The 20,539-nt window shown below is 45.5% G+C and overlaps 1 protein-coding gene across 1 annotated transcript in view; it reads left to right on the top strand.

Moving 5' to 3' along the window:
- LMAN1 (lectin, mannose binding 1) overlaps window positions 1-20,039 on the top strand; it is a 50,868-nt gene extending 30,829 nt beyond the window's left edge. Inside the window, exons 11-13 of the mRNA XM_073680759.1 lie at window positions 6,695-6,842; window positions 9,618-9,733; window positions 19,476-20,039. Coding sequence (XP_073536860.1) covers window positions 6,695-6,842; window positions 9,618-9,733; window positions 19,476-19,512 — 301 coding nt within the window. The 3' untranslated portion in view covers window positions 19,513-20,039. The remainder of the gene's footprint in view (window positions 1-6,694; window positions 6,843-9,617; window positions 9,734-19,475) is intronic.
- The last annotated feature ends 500 nt before the right edge of the window (window positions 20,040-20,539 follow it).

Raw genomic sequence — 20,539 nt, forward strand, 5'->3', positions numbered from 1 at the left:
GGTAATTCTAGTAGCCCCGGATTGGCCCAGATGTTTCTGGTACGCAGATCTAGTAAACCTGCTCTTCGACTCCCCCTGGAGACTACCAGACTGTCCGGACCTCCTCTCTCAGGGGCCTATTCTTCACCAGAGTTTTCGTTCTCTGAATTTAATGGCATGGCCATTGAGGCCGCAGTGTTGAAGGCGGGTTTTGCGGACAACGTCATCCAGACCCCAATTAGTGCCAGAAAACCCGCAACCTCGTGCATATACCACAGAACCTGGAGAGCCTTTTTTCGTCACTGCGAGAAAGATCTGCTAGCGCTCATGTTCTTTTCGTTACCGGTCATTTTGGCCTTTCTTCAGTCTGGTCTGGAAGCGGGACTCTCTCTAAGCACTCTCAAAGGCCAAGTTTCGGCCTTGTCCATCCTATTCCAGCGTAATTTGGCTTTCCGTCCTCAGGTCAAGACGTTTCTACAAGGGGTGGCTCACCTGGCGCCGCCTTATCTCCCCCCGGTGGATCCATGGGACCTTAATATGGTCCTAAGCGTCCTCCAACAGCCCCCTTTTGAACCCATTCAGGACATCTCAGCCTCTCTTCTCTCCTGGAAGGTGGCTTTTCTGGTGGCTGTTACCTCTATTAGGAGGGTTGCAGAGCTCTCAGCCCTCTCATGTCGGTCACCCTTTCTGGTCTTCCATCAAGACAAGGTAGTGCTCGGGCCGGTGCCTTCCTTTTTGCTGAAAGTAGTCTCCTCTTTCCACATCAATGAGGACATTGTTTTGCCTTCCTTCTGCCCGGCCCCAGTGCACCCACGGGAGAAATCCCTGCACAAACTGGACCTGGTCAGAGCTTTACGTGTGTACCTTTCTAGAACGGCTTCCCTTCGGCTTTCGGACGCCCGGTTTGTCATCCCTGAAGGGCGTCGCAAGGGCCTTCCTTCATCGCCCGTTGGATACGCTCGACCATGTTGGAGGCATATCGCGTCTCGGACAGACCTCCCCCTCCGGGGGTAAGGGCTTACTCCACCCCGGTGGTGGGGGCCTCTTGGGCTGTTCGCTATCAGGCTTCAGCTTCTCAGATCTGTAAGGTCTCAACTTGGTCTTCACTCCACACCTTTTCAGGGCTTTACAAGGTCCACACTTATTCCTCGGCTGATGCCAGTCTTGGACGGAAGGTTCTGCAGGCGGCGGTTGCCCGCAGTCAGACCTACAATCTGGCAATCTTTTGTTCTCCCACCCTAGGAACTGCTTTGGGACGTCCCATGGTCCTGTGTCTCCCAATGAAGCGATAAAGAAAGAGGGATTTTTGGAACTCACCGTAAAATCTTTCTTGGAGCCTTCATTGGGGGACACAGCACCCACCCTGATTTTGAGCATATGTCCAATTGGCCCTGTTGGGCATCTAATTTAGTTTTCACAGTTGTGCCCCTTTGGGCATTGCATAGTTAATTGTTCTATGTTTCTCCTACTGCTTAAGCCACTAACTGGTGAGCTTGGTGCCCGCAGGCGGGTGCATACTGCGGAGGAGGAGCTATTTTCTTTTTTTGCCTAGTGTCAACCTCCTAGCGACAGCAGCATACACCCATGGTCCTGTGTCCCCCAATGAAGGCTCCAAGAAAGAGAGATTTTACGGTGAGTACCAAAAATCCCTCTAAACTAAATTTAGTTGTCCAATGATATAAAGGGTTATCCCAACTTGTCAAGTTATCACACAGTTGCTTTCTCTTTAAAACAGCTCCACGCCTGGTCACAGGTTTTGTCTGGCATTACAATTTTGCCTTTCACTGGTCTATTAAAATTTTCAGCCATTCTTAAAATATATATATATTTTTTTACAACTCGTTGCTTTGGAGACCGACCACCGCTGCTAGACAGCAGAACATGTGCAGTGTTTACAAGCTCTTTTCTGTTTAGCTTGTAAGCACTTTTTTTTTTTTTTTTTTTAAGATGGCCAAGGAACGCTGTTTCCTCCGCTTCCACTCTGCTTACAAGCTTGACGGCAGCGGTGGTCGGTCTCCTAAGCAACAAGCTGAAAAGAAAAGTGTTAATATCTCAAGAACAGCTGCAAATTTGAATAAGCAGTAAATTGCAAAAATGCTCGTTATTACACGTACTCTCCGACAATATCCCTCCATGATGATGGGAATAGCCCTATAATTTCAAAGGAACTGAGGACATTTATGGACAATTGTGGCAGAAGTAAATGATGTGTAATAGACAAAGTTGCAAAGTATCCTCCTTCCCCCGCACACAGTGATGAATTCACATAGTGATATATCGGCTACAGTGGCAGCGGCGTGACCATTGGCTTCTCCTGTCACTATCTGGGTCAGCTGGGCGCTGAAGATTATCATAGTTTTGTTTTCTAGCAGCGCAGCTTTTGCTTTTAATATTCTTTCCAAATCTTTTATTCCAAGTGAGCAAATTCGATTTACCCGTTTTTAAGGTCTCGTCTCTTATTTAATATTTCCTTTAAACTCTTCTTAATATGCTCCGGCCAGATTAGGACGTGGTTTCTGGGCATTTTTTTTTGGGGGGGGGATAAAGTCATGACTGCGAGCAGCACATAAGCATGTAAGAGGATGCTCATTTCTCTCGTGAAGTAATTTCCTCGCACAGATTGCTGAATATCTTCCGGAGCCGCATGTTTTCCTGCCTTGTTTAAGATTTAATAATAGCAGTTAATATCTAATATGCTTCTCCGAGGATTTACGTATTACCCTTAAATCCGGGCATGAAGCCTATTGCCAATCTCACCATGTAAATATCTTCTAAGCTTCACGATCCTATAGATGTCATGTGGCCCTGATCATTTGCACGACTTACAGTGGGACTTTTCTGCATGGATGAAATGAAAAAGGCGACTTTTCTATATTTTTAATATTATTCTTTAATTTATGATAAGAAATTATACAATTTTTCCAATAGACATTATTATTATTGTGATATTATCCTATTTTATTTTTATTTATTTTTTTATATGTGCTGTCACATATCCTGCTTTTTCCAGCAGATCGCATTGACCATAAATGCTGCACACATGGATAACTACTTTTAGGACATTCACAGTCTATGGGATGGGTGGCTGTGACTTGATGGCAGTACTTTGGTCCAGCGGCTATGTCGGTAGTCCAAGTTGCTGATCGGGAGACTTGCACGTCCCACCTACCGGCATCGCTCACGCCTCTTCTTATTACTAGACCTGGCATCATTTCTGGATGATGTTGCGCCAGGTCTAAAAATCAGAAAAGGTGCCATAGATGCTGGCCGGGGGGGCGGCGGTACACAGGGCTTATGTCCGGTGGCCACGTCAATTGTCTGGGGGTCCCAGAGGCCACTACGGTAGTCCGGGGGTCCTGAAAATTAGCTCGCTCATATCTAGTGGTGACACTCTCTCTCTCTTTGGGTCTGTAGTGGTCCGTGCGGTTAGACTGATCATACATTGCGGATTAGTGATAAATGTTCTTCAGCTGTTAGTATTATATTAGTAGGGTCCAACACCCCCACGATCAGCTCTTTGAAGTGGCTGCTCTTTTCTAAAAACATCGCCACCCTTGTCTGTAGGTTGTGTGTAGTATTGCAGCTCCGCCTCATTCACTTGAATTAAGTTCAGCTGTTATACCAGACATGACCTGAGGACAGGTGTGGCGCTGTTCCTGAAAGACACCATTCATATTTATCTTAATACTGGCCCACACCAGTAAAATGCAGCTTTTATTTAAGCTTTAGGTTCCGACTTTGTAATCTAAACCTTAATGTAACACTTTTCCCTCATTTACTTTCTATATAACTCAGCACGTTCTCACCTATCCACGTGTGCTACCGCTACATTCATCGCCCGTGGTTCTTTCCATAAAGTCAGTGTTTACATGCCGTCACATGAATGGGTCTGTGTAACACTTCCCAACACAGAGTGTCCAGGAGCGCTGCTCTGGAGGAAATCCGCTAAAGGACCTTAGGATTCTGGTGACGGGCAGAGGCCCTAGAGGATAGGATGTCATTAATCATAGTGTTAATGCTTAATGTACTAATAAAGGAGATTACAATAAAAAAAAAAAGCCAACTGATCCCACACTAGTACCTGTCAGTCTTTGATGATATCACGCACACATGTGACTGCTGCAGCCAATCGCTGGCCTCTGTGGTGATGCTTGATTGGCTGCAAGTATCACATGGATGTACATGACATCATCACTGCAGAAAAAGCAAATAAAGACCAGTGGGGTCCACTGCAGCAACAGTGCTGGAACCTAAGGTTACTTATTTTATTTTTTTATTATCTCATTTTTTAAATATTTAGACTTTTTTTTTTAACATCTTTAACTGTTAAAAAGATATTCTATTTTTTTTATTTTTTTTTTAATAATTTTGGTAAAAAATCTCCAGAGGCTTCCAGTCTTTGTCTCTTTATCGCCGGCAGCTCCTCTTATTCCCCCCGCGTTCATTACCTTTTATTGTTTTGGCGAATGAGGGTTTTAGGACTGAATTCCGTTTCTGGGGATATATATATTTTTTTCTTTCCTTTGTGTCTTTTGCCAGAAGTAGAAAAGGGATTAAAATAAAAATCCTCCTGATGATAAATATTCCCGTTACAGACCTTTTTAATCTTCTTTTGAAACAAACCAGCAAAAAAATAAATAAATAAATAAATTGTGGCATCACAGGACGGCTGAGTGATACAGGCATATTGATTAAGCAGCATGTCCGCGCCGGCTGATCCGATCACGTTACAGATCTGTAAACGGCCGACTACAGAAACACAGACTGGATTTTAATTAGATTTTTTTTTTTTTTTCTTCTGTAGGAACAACAAAATGAAAGGGAGGAAAAAACCCCCCAAAAAAACAAACAAACCAGGGCTCCAATATTCCAGCGCTAGAAGAGCACATATGGGAAATGAGTTTCTCTTATGTTCAATGTAATCTTGGACCTTAGCCCTAAATCTTTCCTTATCCTTAAGCCTCTTCATTTCTTGCACAACTGTATTAATTTCTTTTGGAAAAGCTTTACGTTTTCTCAATAAGACGTCTCTTTTTTTAGGGCTGTTACACAAAAGGAAAAGAAGCCGTTCCCTTCTCTGAGGACTGCAAAAAATGATAGAAAGCCACACAATAAATAAAAGTCCTAGATTTAGAACACTTTAGTCAGTCCTGGTTATTTTAAAGGGATATTAAATTAATTAAAAAAAAAAAAAAATTAAATAAAGAGCTAGATTTTACTATTTTCTGACTTGCACAGTCATCTGGAAAATGTAAAAAAAAAAATATATATATATATATAGATAATATACTTTTTTTTATTTCCCTGGAGGCATCCATTTTACCTCCATAATTTTTCCAGGGGTGTGGCTCAGATTGATACATTGTTTTTGAAGTTGGCAAGGCCCCGCCCACTTAACACCTTAGCTCCCAGTCAGAAATGACTATTCACCTCTTCCTGCCTGAGCAGGGAATTTGGTGCTAAAAGGGGGGGGGGGGGGATTCACTTTAGGGTTCACCCACTATTACAAATGATCACCTACCCACAGCTATAAGTGGTAATTATGTGGTCGCTAGGGGGTCCGACTGATGGGAGTCCCTCATTTACATGAAGCAATGATTTAATCATGTGCATGTCCAGCGCAGCTCTGCACATGCGTCGTCATATATATATATATATATATATATATATATATATATATATATATATATATATATATATATATATATATCTTATATTATAATACATAAAAAAAAAAAATTATATATGTGCAACTTCACGATTCTGTTGGAAAGTGAGCGTTTAAAGGGGTTGTTTGGGCAAAATCAAACTTTTGCCCAGTTGGTGGCTTAAAAGAGTATTACCATCTGTGATATCGCGTCCCAATATGTAATGGGTGTAAGAATATTATTAAAATATATCTCCAATTAGAAATGTAGTGTAGTTCTTCTGATTAGCTATGTCGCTTTCCCCTTGCGCAGGACTTTACAGTAGCTTAGGTATCCATGGTTACGACCACTAACAGCTAACTGACGGTCACTATACCAGTGATCGGAACCATGGATACCTAAGCTGCTACAATGCCCTGCAGATGGGGTAAGCGACATAGCTAATCAGAAGAACTATACTACATTTCTCTTTGGAGGTGTTTGCTAATATTATTATTATTATTACTCCTTCTACATATTGGAATAGGATCTTTGAGCTGAGAATACCACATTAAGTAAAAAAATAAATAAAATTCGTTGTTACAAACTGGATCCAGCGCAGGCTGCTCCTTGGTCTGTACAGAGACAGGAAGCAGCGATACCTCTGTTACTCAACAGCCAGCCTGTGATTAGCTGCAGCGGTCAGGTAACTTGAACAGCGCATCATTGGATGTTTTATGATGACCCGCTGCTAAGTCACCTGACCGTTTGAGTCAATAATGGACCGTAGCTGTCCGACAGCTGGGGGAGGGGGTACCGGGACATTGCCGCTTCACGTCTATGGGCAGACCAGAGACCAGCCTGCCCTGGATCCAGATGGCTGCCAGTCATGTCTGAGTTTATTTTTTGCACATCCCGGTTCTAGTTTGCCCGGGCAACACCTTTAAGTGCTCGGACTCCCCATCGATCTGACACTTGTCTTCAATTTTTAATTTGTGAGTAGGTAATCTGTTATGGCGGCCGACACCTTCAAGAAAATGCTGTAAAGTGCACATTGAACATTAAAATGACTTTTTATTTTCCTTAAGGAATTCAATGAGTGAAACTTTAAGACTGGCGTCTGGGAATCAGCACGGGGGCGCTGCCGGCTACGAGAACACGCAGCACTTCAATGACATCAAAGAACATCTCCATCTGGTGAAAAGGGACATTGAGTCTCTAGTACAGAAGAACCTGGTAATCATATTGTTTCCTCTCCATTTACACTGTAGGGAAAGTAACTCCACAGTAATAAGGCATAATGAATAATTACAGCTCTCCTTGCTAGACTGATGGCCATACTAATTCTGTCCATTACAGATCCGGTACTAATCCTGAGTTACATCCTGTATTATACTCCAGAGCTGCACTCACTATTCTGCTGGTGGAGTCACTGTGTACATACAATACATTACTTATCCTGTACTGATCCTGAGTTACATCCTGTATTATACTCCAGAGCTGCACTCACTATTCTGCTTGTGCAGTCACTGTGTACATACATTACATTACTTATCCTGTGCTGATCCTGAGTTACATCCTGTTTTATACTCCAGAGCTGCACTCACTATTCTGCTGGTGCAGTCACTATGTACATACATTACATTACTGATCCTGTGCTGATCCTGAGTTACATCCTGTATTATACTCCAGAGCTGCACTCACTATTCTGCTGGTGGAGTCAGTGTACATACATTACTTATCCTGTACTGATCCTGAGTTACATCCTGTATTATACTCCAGAGCTGCACTCACTATTCTGCTGGTGCAGTCACTGTGTACATACATTACATTACTGATCCTGTACTGATCCTGAGTTACATCCTGTATTATACTCCAGAGCTGCACTCACTATTCTGCTGGTGGAGTCAGTGTACATACATTACTTATCCTGTACTGATCCTGAGTTACATCCTGTATTATACTCCAGAGCTGCACTCACTATTCTGCTGGAGCAGTCACTGCATACAGACATTACATTACTGATCCTGAGTTACATCCTGTATTATACTCCAGAGCTGTACTCACTATTCTGCTGGTGCAGTCACTGTGTACATACATTACTTATCCTGTACTGATCCTGAGTAACATCCTGTATTATACTCCAGAGCTGCACTCACTATTCTGCTGGTGCAGTCAGTGTACATACATTACTTATCCTGTACTGATCCTGAGTTACATCCTGTATTATACTCCAGAGCTGCACTCACTATTCTGGTGCAGTCACTGTGTACATACATTACATTACTGATCCTGTACTGATCCTGAGTTACATCCTGTATTATACTCCAGAGCTGCACTCACTATTCTGCTGGTGGAGTCAGTGTACATACATTACTTATCCTGTACTGATCCTGAGTTACATCCTGTATTATACTCCAGAGCTGCACTCACTATTCTGCTGGAGCAGTCACTGCATACAGACATTACATTACTGATCCTGAGTTACATCCTGTATTATACTCCAGAGCTGTACTCACTATTCTGCTGGTGCAGTCACTGTGTACATACATTACTTATCCTGTACTGATCCTGAGTAACATCCTGTATTATACTCCAGAGCTGCACTCACTATTCTGCTGGTGCAGTCACTATGTACATACATTACATTACTGATCCTGTGCTGATCCTGAGTTACATCCTGTATTATACTCCAGAGCTGCACTCACTATTCTGCTGGTGGAGTCAGTGTACATACATTACTTATCCTGTACTGATCCTGAGTTACATCCTGTATTATACTCCAGAGCTGCACTCACTATTCTGCTGGTGCAGTCACTGTGTACATACATTACATTACTGATCCTGTACTGATCCTGAGTTACATCCTGTATTATACTCCAGAGCTGCACTCACTATTCTGCTGGTGGAGTCAGTGTACATACATTACTTATCCTGTACTGATCCTGAGTTACATCCTGTATTATACTCCAGAGCTGCACTCACTATTCTGCTGGAGCAGTCACTGCATACAGACATTACATTACTGATCCTGAGTTACATCCTGTATTATACTCCAGAGCTGTACTCACTATTCTGCTGGTGCAGTCACTGTGTACATACATTACTTATCCTGTACTGATCCTGAGTAACATCCTGTATTATACTCCAGAGCTGCACTCACTATTCTGCTGGTGGAGTCAGTGTACATACATTACTTATCCTGTACTGATCCTGAGTTACATCCTGTATTATACTCCAGAGCTGCACTCACTATTCTGCTGGTGCAGTCACTGTGTACATACATTACATTACTGATCCTGTACTGATCCTGAGTTACATCCTGTATTATACTCCAGAGCTGCACTCACTATTCTGCTGGTGGAGTCAGTGTACATACATTACTTATCCTGTACTGATCCTGAGTTACATCCTGTATTATACTCCAGAGCTGCACTCACTATTCTGCTGGAGCAGTCACTGCATACAGACATTACATTACTGATCCTGAGTTACATCCTGTATTATACTCCAGAGCTGTACTCACTATTCTGCTGGTGCAGTCACTGTGTACATACATTACTTATCCTGTACTGATCCTGAGTAACATCCTGTATTATACTCCAGAGCTGCACTCACTATTCTGCTGGTGCAGTCACTGTGTACATACATTACTTATCCTGTACTGATCCTGAGTAACATCCTGTATTATACTCCAGAGCTGCACTCAGTATTCTGCTGGAGTAGTCACTGCATACAGACATTACATTACTGATCCTGAGTTACATCCTGTATTATACTCCAGAGCTGTACTCACTATTCTGCTGGTGCAGTCACTGTGTACATACATTACATTACTTTTCCTGAGTTACATCTTGTATTATACTCCAGGGTTCATCCTGGCAGATTTGGGCTCTGATGACAGCACCATTGTGATTGCAGCTCTGGACTATAATATCGCATTAATGAATAAGTTATGTCATTCTGTTTTTTACAGTTTTTCACTGTATTCTTGCATTTTTTTTTCCCTAGCCTCACGAAAAACAGAAATGCCCTGAAATCCCCTCTCCCTCATGTCTGTCCACAGCGCACTTCTTGATGTTCGTAGCTGTGCAGAGCGTATTATTCATCGGTTACATCATGTACAAGTGAGTGCCGCACATTCCTGTAGTCAGAGAAGGAAGCGAGAGATACATTGTCTTCTAATGATGTGATGATGTATGTCTCTACGAATCTCCAGCTTTTTACATCGCTGTCCTTGAATTGGTTTCTAACCGACTCCCTGAGAAAAATGTATGTGGGGCAATGCGGGGGTCCAACCGCGTCGATATTAAAGGGCATGCCGGATTCAGCCATTCTATAACCCCTTCCTGACTGGGCCTATTTTCGTTTGTTGTGGTTTTTTTTTATTTTTTTCCTTTCACCATTTAAATTTTTATGTTTTTTTTGCCCTGGGTTTTTGGGGGTTTTTTATCGTAATTTGTAGTTTTGAAATAATATTATTATTATTGCACCATTTATTCCATGGCGCTTTACATGTGAAAAAGGGGTTATACATGGCAAAAACAATTACAATAATCTTGAACAATACAAGTCACTGACTTTAACAGGAGAAAAGAGGACCCTGCCCACGAGGGCTCACAATCTACAAGGGATGGTTGAGGATACAGTAGGTGAGGGTAGAGCTGGTCGTGCAGCGGTATGGTGGAGCATTGGTTACTGCAGGTTGTAGGCTTGTCGGAAGAGGTGGGTCTTCAGGTTCCTTTTGAAGGTTTCCACGTAGGCAAGAGTCTGATATGTTGGGATAGAGAGTTCCAGAGTAGGGAGGAAGCACGGGAGAAATCCTGAATGGGATTGAGGGAAGAGGAGATAAGAGGGGAGTAGAGAAGGAGATCTTGTGAGGATCGGAGGTTGCGTGCAGGTATGTACTGGGAGACTAGGTCAGAGATATATGGAGGAGACAGGTTGTGAATGGCTTTGTATGCCAAGGTTAGGATTTTGAACTGGGATTGAGGAATGTGCGGATCCGGGAGGTATTTTTGAGTTGGAGTCGGCAGGAAGTGGAAAGGGCTTGGATATGTGGCTTGAAGAGAGATCCGAGTCCAGGATTACCCCGAGGCACCAAGCTTGCGGGACTGGGGAGAGTGGGCAGCCATTAACTTTGATAGATGGGTCAAATGGGGTAGGGGTTGAGTGAGATGGGGGGTGGGGGAGGGAGATGATGAATTCTGTTTTGTCCATGTTAAGTTTTAGAAATCTAGCAGAGAAGAAGGATGAGATAGCGGACAGACATTGTGGGATTCTGGTTAGTAAGGAGGTGACATCAGGTCCAGAGAGGTAGATCTGTGTGTCATCAGCATAGAGGTGATACTGAAAGCCATGAGACTCTGAGCTCTCCCAGGCCGAAGGTGTAGATGGAGAAGAGCAGGGTTCCGAGAACTGAACCCTGGGGGACACCGACATATAGGGGGTGAGATGGGGAGGTGGTGTGAGAGTGGGAGACACTGAATGTCCGGTCTGTTAGGAACGAGGATATCCAAGATGAGGCCAAATCTGTGATGCCAAGAGATGAGAGAGTCTGTAGTAAGAGGGAATGGTCCACTGTGTTGAAGGCAGATGACCGTTCCAGGAGAAGAAGGACAGAGTAGTGGCACTTGGATTTGGCAGTCGGTAGGTCGCTGGTGACTTAAGTCAGGACAGTTTCAGTGGAGTGATGTGGTCGGAAGCCAGATTGTAAGCGGTGAAAGAGGGAGCAGGAGGAGAGGTGGGAGGACCGTTCCAAGTGGATAAGTTCCAGTAGTTTTGAGGCACAGGGGAGAAGTGATATGGGGCGATAGCTAGACACAGCGGATGAGTCAAGGGAGGGCTTTTTGAGGATGGGTGTGATTGAATCATGTTTGAAACATGAGGGGAAGACACCAGTTGTTAATGACAGGTTGAAGAGGTGGGTTAGGGATGGGATGAAGACTGTGGTAAGGTTAGGGATGAGATGGGACGGAATTGGGTCAAGTTCACAGGTATTAAGGTGTGATTTGGAGAGTAGAGAGGAAACTTGATCTTCTATAATGGTGGAGAAGCTGGTGTTGGAGGAAGAGGGTTGAGTAGATATGAGGAGGGGCTGTGGGGACTTTAGGCAACATCTTTATTTGATGGTGTTAATCTTCTGCTTGAAGAATGGGGCAAAGTCTTCAGCTGAGATGAGAGGAGGCTTTGGGGGATGAAGGAGAGAATTGAAGGTGTTTAATAGCTGTTTAAGGTTGTGAAACAGAGAGGATATGAGAGTGAGAAGTATGCTTGTTTTGCTGCAGTGAGTGTGGACTTGTAAATAGCGAGGGACTGTTTGAATGCGATGAAGTGCTCATTGGAGTGGGACCTTTTCCATCTCCACTCTTTAACCCTGGAAGCCTGTCTCAGTTCTTGAGTCAGGTTGGTGTGCCAGGGTTGCCTATTGATTGTGCGAGCTTTAGTATGTGTGAAAGGGGCGATCGAATCGAGAGCTGCAGCTGTTGTGGTGGTATGTAAAGCGGCAGCAGCATCTGTATTGTGTAAGGAACTTGTGTTTGTAAGAGGGAGAAGGGATTCAGAGAGTGAGTGTAGGTCAAGGTGTTTGAGGTTTCTGCGAGGGTGTGCAAGTTTGTGGAGTGGGGATTGTGCTCCTGTAGAGGGAAGAGAATGTAAGTAAGTTGTGGACAGACAGAGGGAGAGTTGAGTTAGAGAGGTTAGATAGGGAACAGAGGCGGGTCCAGAGTGTGGCCATCTTTGTGAGTGGCTGCGGAAGACCATTTGAGCAAGGCCGAAGGAGGAGGTGAGGGATAGAAGCTTAGAGACAGATGAGTGGGAAGTGTCTATGGGGATGTTGAAGTTGCCCATGGTAGTGGGGATGTCAGCGGAAAGGAAATGAAGCAGCCAGGTGGTGACGTGGCCTAAGAAAGTGGTGGCCAGCCCTGGGGGCGGTTAATGACAGCCAGTTAGAGGGGGAGTAGATGCGCACATAGTGCACCTCAAAAGAGAGGAGAGTAACGGAGGGCGGCCGTGGTTGGAGAGAAGAGGCAGTTTGGGGGAGCAGTTAACCAACTCCTCCCCCATGGTTGCAGCTGGGGCGGGAGATGTGGGAAAGGTGGAATCTACCTTACGAAAGTGCAGCTGGAGAGGCTGTGTGCCAGGTTTCGGTGATGCCGAGGAAGGAAAGTTGGTTAGTAATGAAAAGATCATAAATGTAGGAAAGTTTGTTGCAGACAGAGTGAGCGTTCCATAGGGCTCCTGTTAGAGGGACTGGGGAAGCGGGGACTTGGCGGATGGGTATAATGTTAGAAAGGTTGCGGAAATGTGTGATAGATTGTGGATGAGAGGTAGAAGTGACTGTGGGGATGCGGTGGCGGGGGGTGAGATTTGGAGAGATATCGCAGGCAGTGAGGAGGAGCGGAGAAAGTGTTAGCAGGAGAGAGCATGAGGTGGCTGTCTGTGTTTGGAGACACAGGATTGAATGTTGAGGAACTGTTCTGAGGAGGAGGTGAGATGGATGGGGAAGATGGAAGTTAGTAGGAAGTGGAGGATATTAAATTGTTTCAGGGGAAATAGCAGCAGATGGACAGATACAGCAAGCAGAGATATTATACCATTATATTGTTTCAGGGGAAATAGCATAATTTTACCGTAGGATGCACTGAAAAATGGAGAAAAAATGAAAAGGTTTGTTTTTGTAACGTTCATAGTGCAGTAAAAATTACCTGGTAACCAGTCGGTACAATTACTGCGATAATGTATACACTTTGTAGTTTTTATTATCCCACCCCCCTGCGAGGATTTTTTTTTTTTTAATTTCATAAAACCCATAAATATTAAGCTTATTTGAGAATTAAAACTGAATGCTTTAGTATTGTGGTACATTGGTAAATTAGCAATTTACCTCAGAGCCCTGCCGCAGGCAAAGATTGCGGCAATGGTAACCTATCACCCGCATTTGCGTCCGGTGGATGTCTGGAATGGGTTTGAAGGCTCAGAATGACCTAAAAAATAAATAAAAGAAAATGCACGTATTTCACCAATTAGCCAGCACTCATGATCCATCACCGCCTCTTGGATTCACCCTCATTTTCTGCTTCCTGGCTATTCTCGAGAGACAAAAAATGCCGACCACTTTCCGCAGTGAGGGCCACCCCCCCCCCCCCCAACCTCCCACCACTGATTGGCTTTTATTGGTCACATGTTCCTGTCTCCGGCATCAGGGAGTGGAGAATGACGGGATCGAGAGGAACGGGCGATCAGTGAGGCGATTATGGCTTTTTGTTTGTAATTATTAAAGTGGACAGTCTTTTTAAAGCAACATGCTCTGAAACATTCTAAAGAAAATTGCGCTTATAGGTAGAGTGTGCCAAATATATGCAGCACGGTGGCTCAGTGGTTAGCATTACAGCCTTGCAGCGCTGGGGTCCTGGGTTCAAATCCCACCAAGGACAACATCTGCAAGGAGTTTGTATGTTCTCCCCATGTTTGCGTGGGTTTCCTCCCACACCAAAGACATACTGATGGGCAATGTAGATTGTGAGCCCCAATGGGGACAGTGATGCTAGTGTCTGTAAAGCGCTGAGGAATTAATGGAGCCATATAAGTGAGTAAAATATATTCCATTTCGGTAGGGTATGTAAGTGGGCCATTTTGCTTCCTTGCTTTCTTTTCCTATCTCTTTTTGCCTCTCGCTCTCTTTTTGCCTCTCGCTCTCTTTTTGCCTCTCGCTCTCTTTTTGCCTCTCGCTCTCTTTTTGCCTCTCGCTCTCTTTTTGCCTCTCGCTCTCTTTTTGCCTCTCGCTCTCTTTTTGCCTCTCGCTCTCTTTTTGCCTCTCGCTCTCTTTTTGCCTCTCGCTCTCTTTTTGCCTCTCGCTCTCTTTTTGCGCCTCGCTCTCTTTTTGCCTCTCGCTCTCTTTTTGCGCCTCGCTCTCTTTTTGCGCCTCGCTCTCTTTTTGCGCCTCGCTCTCTTTTTGCGCCTCGCTCTCTTTTTGCGCCTCGCTCTCTTTTTGCGCCTCGCTCTTTTTGCGCCTCGCTCTCTTTTTGCGCCTTGCTCTCTTTTTGCGCCTCGCTCTCTTTTTGCGCCTCGCTCTCTTTTTGCGCCTCGCTCTCTTTTTGCGCCTCGCTCTCTTTTTGCGCCTCGCTCTCTTTTTGCGCCTCGCTCTCTTTTTGCGCCTCGCTCTCTTTTTGCGCCTCGCTCTCTTTTTGCGCCTCGCTCTCTTTTTGCGCCTCGCTCTCTTTTTGCGCCTCGCTCTCTTTTTGCGCCTCGCTCTCTTTTTGCGCCTCGCTCTCTTTTTGCGCCTCGCTCTCTTTTTGCGCCTCGCTCTCTTTTTGCGCCTCGCTCTCTTTTTGCGCCTCGCTCTCTTTTTGCGCCTCGCTCTTTTTGCGCCTCGCTCTTTTTGCGCCTCGCTCTCTTTTTGCGCCTCGCTCTCTTTTTGCGCCTCGCTCTCTTTTTGCGCCTCGCTCTCTTTTTGCGCCTCGCTCTCTTTTTGCGCCTCGCTCTCTTTTTGCGCCTCGCTCTCTTTTTGCGCCTCGCTCTCTTTTTGCGCCTCGCTCTCTTTTTGCGCCTCGCTCTCTTTTTGCCTCTCGCTCTCTTTTTGCCTCTCGCTCTCTTTTTGCCTCTCGCTCTCTTTTTGCCTCTCGCTCTCTTTTTGCCTCTCGCTCTCTTTTTGCCTCTCGCTCTCTTTTTGCCTCTCGCTCTCTTTTTGCCTCTCGCTCTCTTTTTGCCTCTCGCTCTCTTTTTGCCTCTCGCTCTCTTTTTGCCTCTCGCTCTCTTTTTGCCTCTCGCTCTCTTTTTGCCTCTCGCTCTCTTTTTGCGCCTCGCTCTCTTTTTGCGCCTCGCTCTCTTTTTGCGCCTCGCTCTCTTTTTGCGCCTCTCTCTCTTTTTGCGCCCCTCTCTCTCTCTTTTTGCGCCCCTCTCTCTCTCTTTTTGCGCCCCTCTCTCTCTTTTTGCGCCCCTCTCTCTCTCTTTTTGCGCCCCTCTCTCTCTCTTTTTGCCCCTCTCTCTTTTTGCCCCTCTCTCTTTTTGCCCCTCTCTCTTTTTGCCCCTCTCTCTTTTTGCCGCTCTCTTTTTGCCCCGCTCTCTTTTTGCCCCGCTCTCTTTTTGCCCCGCTCTCTTTTTGCCCCGCTCTCTTTTTGCCCCGCTCTCTTTTTGCCCCGCTCTCTTTTTGCCCCGCTCTCTTTTTGCCCCGCTCTCTTTTTGCCCCGCTCTCTTTTTGCCCCTCTCTCGCGCTCTTTTTGCCTCTCTCTCTCTTTTTGTGCCTCTCTCTCTCTTTTTGCGCCTCTCTCTCTCTTTTTGCGCCTCTCTCTCTCTTTTTGCGCCTCTCTCTCTCTTTTTGCGCCTCTCTCTCTCTTTTTGCGCCTCTCTCTCTCTTTTTGCGCCTCTCTCTCTCTTTTTGCGCCCCCCTCTCTCTCTCTCTTTTTGCGCCCCCCTCTCTCTCTCTCTTTTTGCGCCCCCCTCTCTCTCTCTCTTTTTGCGCCCCCCTCTCTCTCTCTCTTTTTGCGCCCCCCTCTCTCTCTCTCTTTTTGCGCCCCCCTCTCTCTCTCTCTTTTTGCGCCCCCCTCTCTCTCTCTCTTTTTGCGCCCCCCTCTCTCTCTCTTTTTGCGCCCCCCTCTCTCTCTCTCTTTTTGCCCCTCTCTCGCTCTCTCTCTTTTTGCCCCTCTCTCGCTCTCTCTCTTTTTGCCCCTCTCTCGCTCTCTCTCTTTTTGCCCCTCTCTCGCTCTCTCTCTTTTTGCCCCTCTCTCGCTCTCTCTCTTTTTGCCCCTCTCTCGCTCTCTCTTTTTGCGCCTCGCTCTCGCTCTCTCTTTTTGCGCCTCTCTCTTTTTGCGCCTCTCTCTCTCTTTTTGCGCCTCGCTCTCGCTCTCTCTTTTTGCGCCTCTCTCTCTTTTTGCGCCTCTCTCTTTCTTTTTGCGCCCCTCTCTCTCTTTTTGCGCCTCTCTCTCTCTTTTTGCGCCTCTCTCTCTCTTTTTGCGCCTCTCTCTCTCTTTTTGCGCCTCTCTCTCTCTTTTTGCGCCTCTCTCTCTCTTTTTGCGCCTCTCTCTCTCTTTTTGCGCCTCTCTCTTTCTTTTTGCGCCTCTCTCTCTCTTTTTGCGCCCCTCTCTCTCTTTTTGCGCCCCTCTCTCTCTTTTTGCGCCCCTCTCTCTCTTTTTGCGCCCCTCTCTCTCTTTTTGCGCCCCTCTCTCTCTTTTTGCGCCTCTCTCTTTTTGCGCCTCTCTCTCTCTTTTTGCGCCTCTCTCTCTCTTTTTGCGCCTCTCTCTTTTTGCGCCTCTCTCTCTCTTTTTGCGCCTCTCTCTCTCTTTTTGCGCCTCGCTCTCTCTTTTTGCGCCTCGCTCTCTCTTTTTGCGCCTCGCTCTCTCTTTTTGCGCCTCTCTCTCTCTTTTTGCGCCCCTCTCTCTCTTTTTGCGCCCCTCTCTCTTTCTTTTTGCGCCCCTCTCTCTCTCTTTGCACCTCTCTCTCTCTTTTTGCGCCTCTCTCTCTCTTTTTGCGCCTCTCTCTTTTTGCGCCTCTCTCTTTTTGCGCCTCTCTCTTTTTGCGCCTCTCTCTCTCTTTTTGCGCCTCTCTCTCTCTTTTTGCGCCTCTCTCTTTTTGCGCCTCTCTCTTTTTGCACCTCTCTCTCTTTTTGCGCCTCTCTCTTTTTGCGCCCCTCTCTCTCTCTTTTTGCGCCCCTCTCTCTCTCTTTTTGCGCCCCTCTCTCTCTCTTTTTGCGCCCCTCTCTCTCTTTTTGCGCCCCTCTCTCTCTCTTTTTGCGCCTCGCTCTCTCTTTTTGCGCCTCTCTCTCTTTTTGCGCCTCTCTCTCTTTTTGCGCCTCTCTCTTTTTGCGCCTCTCTCTCTCTTTTTGCGCCTCTCTCTTTTTGCGCCCCTCTTTCTTTTTGCGCCCCTCTCTCTTTCTTTTTGCGCCCCTCTCTCTTTCTTTTTGCGCCTCTCTCTCTCTTTTTGCACCTCTCTCTCTTTTTGCGCCTCTCTCTCTTTTTGCGCCTCTCTCTCTCTTTTTGCGCCTCTCTCTTTTTGCGCCTCTCTCTCTTTTTGCGCCTCTCTCTCTTTTTGCGCCTCGCTCTCTCTTTTTGCGCCTCGCTCTCTTTTTGCGCCTCTCTCGCTCTCTTTTTGCGCCCCTCTCTCTTTTTGCGCCCCTCTCTCTTTTTGCGCCCCTCTCTCTCTTTTTGCGCCCCTCTCTCTTTCTTTTTGCGCCCCTCTCTCTCTCTTTTTGCGCCCCTCTCTCTCTCTTTTTGCGCCCCTCTCTCTCTTTTTGCGCCCCTCTCTCTTTTTGCGCCTCTCTCTCTCTTTTTGCGCCTCTCTCTTTTTGCGCCTCTCTCTTTTTGCGCCTCTCTCTCTTTTTGCGCCTCTCTCTCTTTTTGCGCCCCTCTCTCTTTTTGCGCCTCTCTCTCTTTGCGCCCCTCTCTCTCTCTTTTTGCGCCCCTCTCTCTCTCTTTTTGCGCCCCTCTCTCTCTCTTTTTGCGCCCCTCTCTCTCTCTTTTTGCGCCCCTCTCTCTCTCTTTTTGCGCCCCTCTCTCTCTCTTTTTGCGCCCCTCTCTCTCTCTTTTTGCGCCCCTCTCTCTCTTTTTGCCCCCCTCTCTCTCTCTCTCTTTTTGCCCCTCTCTCGCTCTCTCTCTTTTTGCCCCTCTCTCGCTCTCTCTCTTTTTGCCCCTCTCTCGCTCTCTCTCTTTTTGCCCCTCTCTCGCTCTCTCTCTTTTTGCCCCTCTCTCGCTCTCTCTCTTTTTGCCCCTCTCTCGCTCTCTCTTTTTGCCCCTCTCTCGCTCTCTCTCTTTTTGCCCCTCTCTCGCTCGCTCTCTCTCTTTTTGCCCCTCTCTCGCTCGCTCTCTCTCTTTTTGCCCCTCTCTCGCTCGCTCTCTTTTTGCCCCTCTCTCGCTCTCTCTCTTTTTGCCCCTCTCTCGCTCTCTCTCTCTTTTTGCCCCTCTCTCGCTCTCTCTCTCTCTTTTTGCCCCTCTCTCTCTCTTTTTGCACCCCTCTCTCTCTTTTTGCACCCCTCTCTCTCTTTTTGCACCCCTCTCTCTCTTTTTGCACCTCTCTTTTTGCCCCTCGCTCGCTCTCTTTTTGCCGCTCGCTCTTTTTGCCGCTCGCTCTCTTTTTGCCCCTCGCTCGCTCTCTTTTTGCCCCTCGCTCGCTCTCTTTTTGCCCCTCGCTCGCTCTCTTTTTGCCCCTCGCTCGCTCTTTTTGCCGCTCGCTCGCTCTCTCTCTTTTTGCCCCTCGCTCGCTCTCTTTTTGCCCCTCGCTCGCTCTCTTTTTGCCCCTCGCTCGCTCTCTTTTTGCCCCTCGCTCGCTCTCTCTCTCTTTGCCTCTCGCCCCCTCAGCATAAGTGATGTAAGGATACCATCTTGCATGCTCAATGAGTTCTGACAAATGTATTGTTGTCTGCGCCATTTTTGGACGTTTGTCACAATTTTTGCCATAAAGTGATGTCTTTTAAGACACTTTTGATAAAACCCCTGTTATTTTTAATATGCAATGTGTAGAAAAAACATTTAGGGCGCTATGAAAAAATGTGTAAAAAAAAAAAATAAATAAATAAAAAAAATAAAGTCATGAGATTTCAAAACTATCATTCACTTTGCTGACATCAGGAAACCCTTCAGGTTTTGCGAGAAATGTGCACTGCAAAAACGCAACAGACGGACTCATTGCAAAAGGATCAGTGTGAAATCTTTAGATGCATGAACACTTAGTTCCCTGATAACAGCCGTCTCGGGCAAACAATGAGTGGGGGGTCACTGGGGCTTTTTCATGCTCCTTTGATGCTTCAGTGCAAAGTTGGGGTCTAGGTTTGTACATTGCGGCTGGTGCAGGGGGCACACAGTTTGTCTTCCTCGCATCTCACTTTGTGACAAATACAAGACGTCTTCCAGTTTCATCATCTTCTCTCCTTTTTATTTGCAGAAGTCAACAAGAAGCGGCGGCCAAGAAATTCTTTTGATGATCGGCGTCACTCCGTATGCGATCACCGCGCTCTGCCTGGCCTGTTAGTACATGAGGGACTTTTTTTTTAGTATTGCTCGCCTAGATTAAGTTATTGAATTTTTTTGAGGAAAGGAAAAGAGAGAACTTCTGTTTACTGAAGGACGGCCAAAGAGGCGAGGACGGGAGGAAAAGAGGAATATATTTTATTTTTTAATCTATTTTTTAAAATTCATCCATGGGACAACACCGCCATCTCGCATCCAGTTATTTTTTATTTTTTTTGGTCTGTTTTTTTTATTTTGTCTGTTATGACTCAGGGCAAAATGTTTTAATTTTTCCCCTGCTTCATCCTAAAAAAAAAAGAAAAATTACCCAAAATGTGCTTATTTTAATGGTAATTTCTAATTAAGTTGGGTGTGTTTTTTTTTTAAATGATATGATTGAAGTAAACCACTCTCAGATTTTATAGAGGTTTTTTTTTAAATAACATTGTTAGTCATGGAATAGAAAAAATTGTAACTTTAAATTTTTTTTTTTTTTTTTTTTAAATCCATGATACAGCGCTAGGCACAAGGCCTAAAGTTTATATTGCAGTGTTACTTTTTTTTCTTTTTAACCCCATGATTTAGCAATTTTATTTATAATAAACCCTTTAAGTCCAGTATTAATAAAGCAAAAGTATTGCTGTCTCCAAATCTTTACCAGTTGTGTACCCGGGATACCTGTGCCAAGAACTAGGCAAAAATCTTAAGGAACTTTAAAAAAATATGGGAAAATTTATGTACTCAGTGGATACAGCTGCTTGGTGCTCTGCAGTCGTATCCGCCATTATACTCGTACTTAGAGGATTTGTTAGCAGGTCAAAAGTGGGCAGTTTTAACTCTTATTTTAACCCACCTGCTCCCCTAAGTATTGTTTTTTGTTTTTTTATTTTAAATCCACCTTACGGTACCAGAGATATAGGCTTTTTTTATTTAGTATTTAAGATCTTTGCTAAGTGGGTGTGGCTCACGGGATTCCTTGGGGGCGTGTCTTTTGACTGC

Source organism: Phyllobates terribilis, unplaced genomic scaffold (genome assembly GCF_046119375.1).
Source record: "Phyllobates terribilis strain yellow unplaced genomic scaffold, ASM4611937v1 Scaffold_1__5_contigs__length_1240528914, whole genome shotgun sequence".
In the NCBI taxonomy this organism is placed as follows: Eukaryota; Metazoa; Chordata; class Amphibia; order Anura; family Dendrobatidae; genus Phyllobates; species Phyllobates terribilis.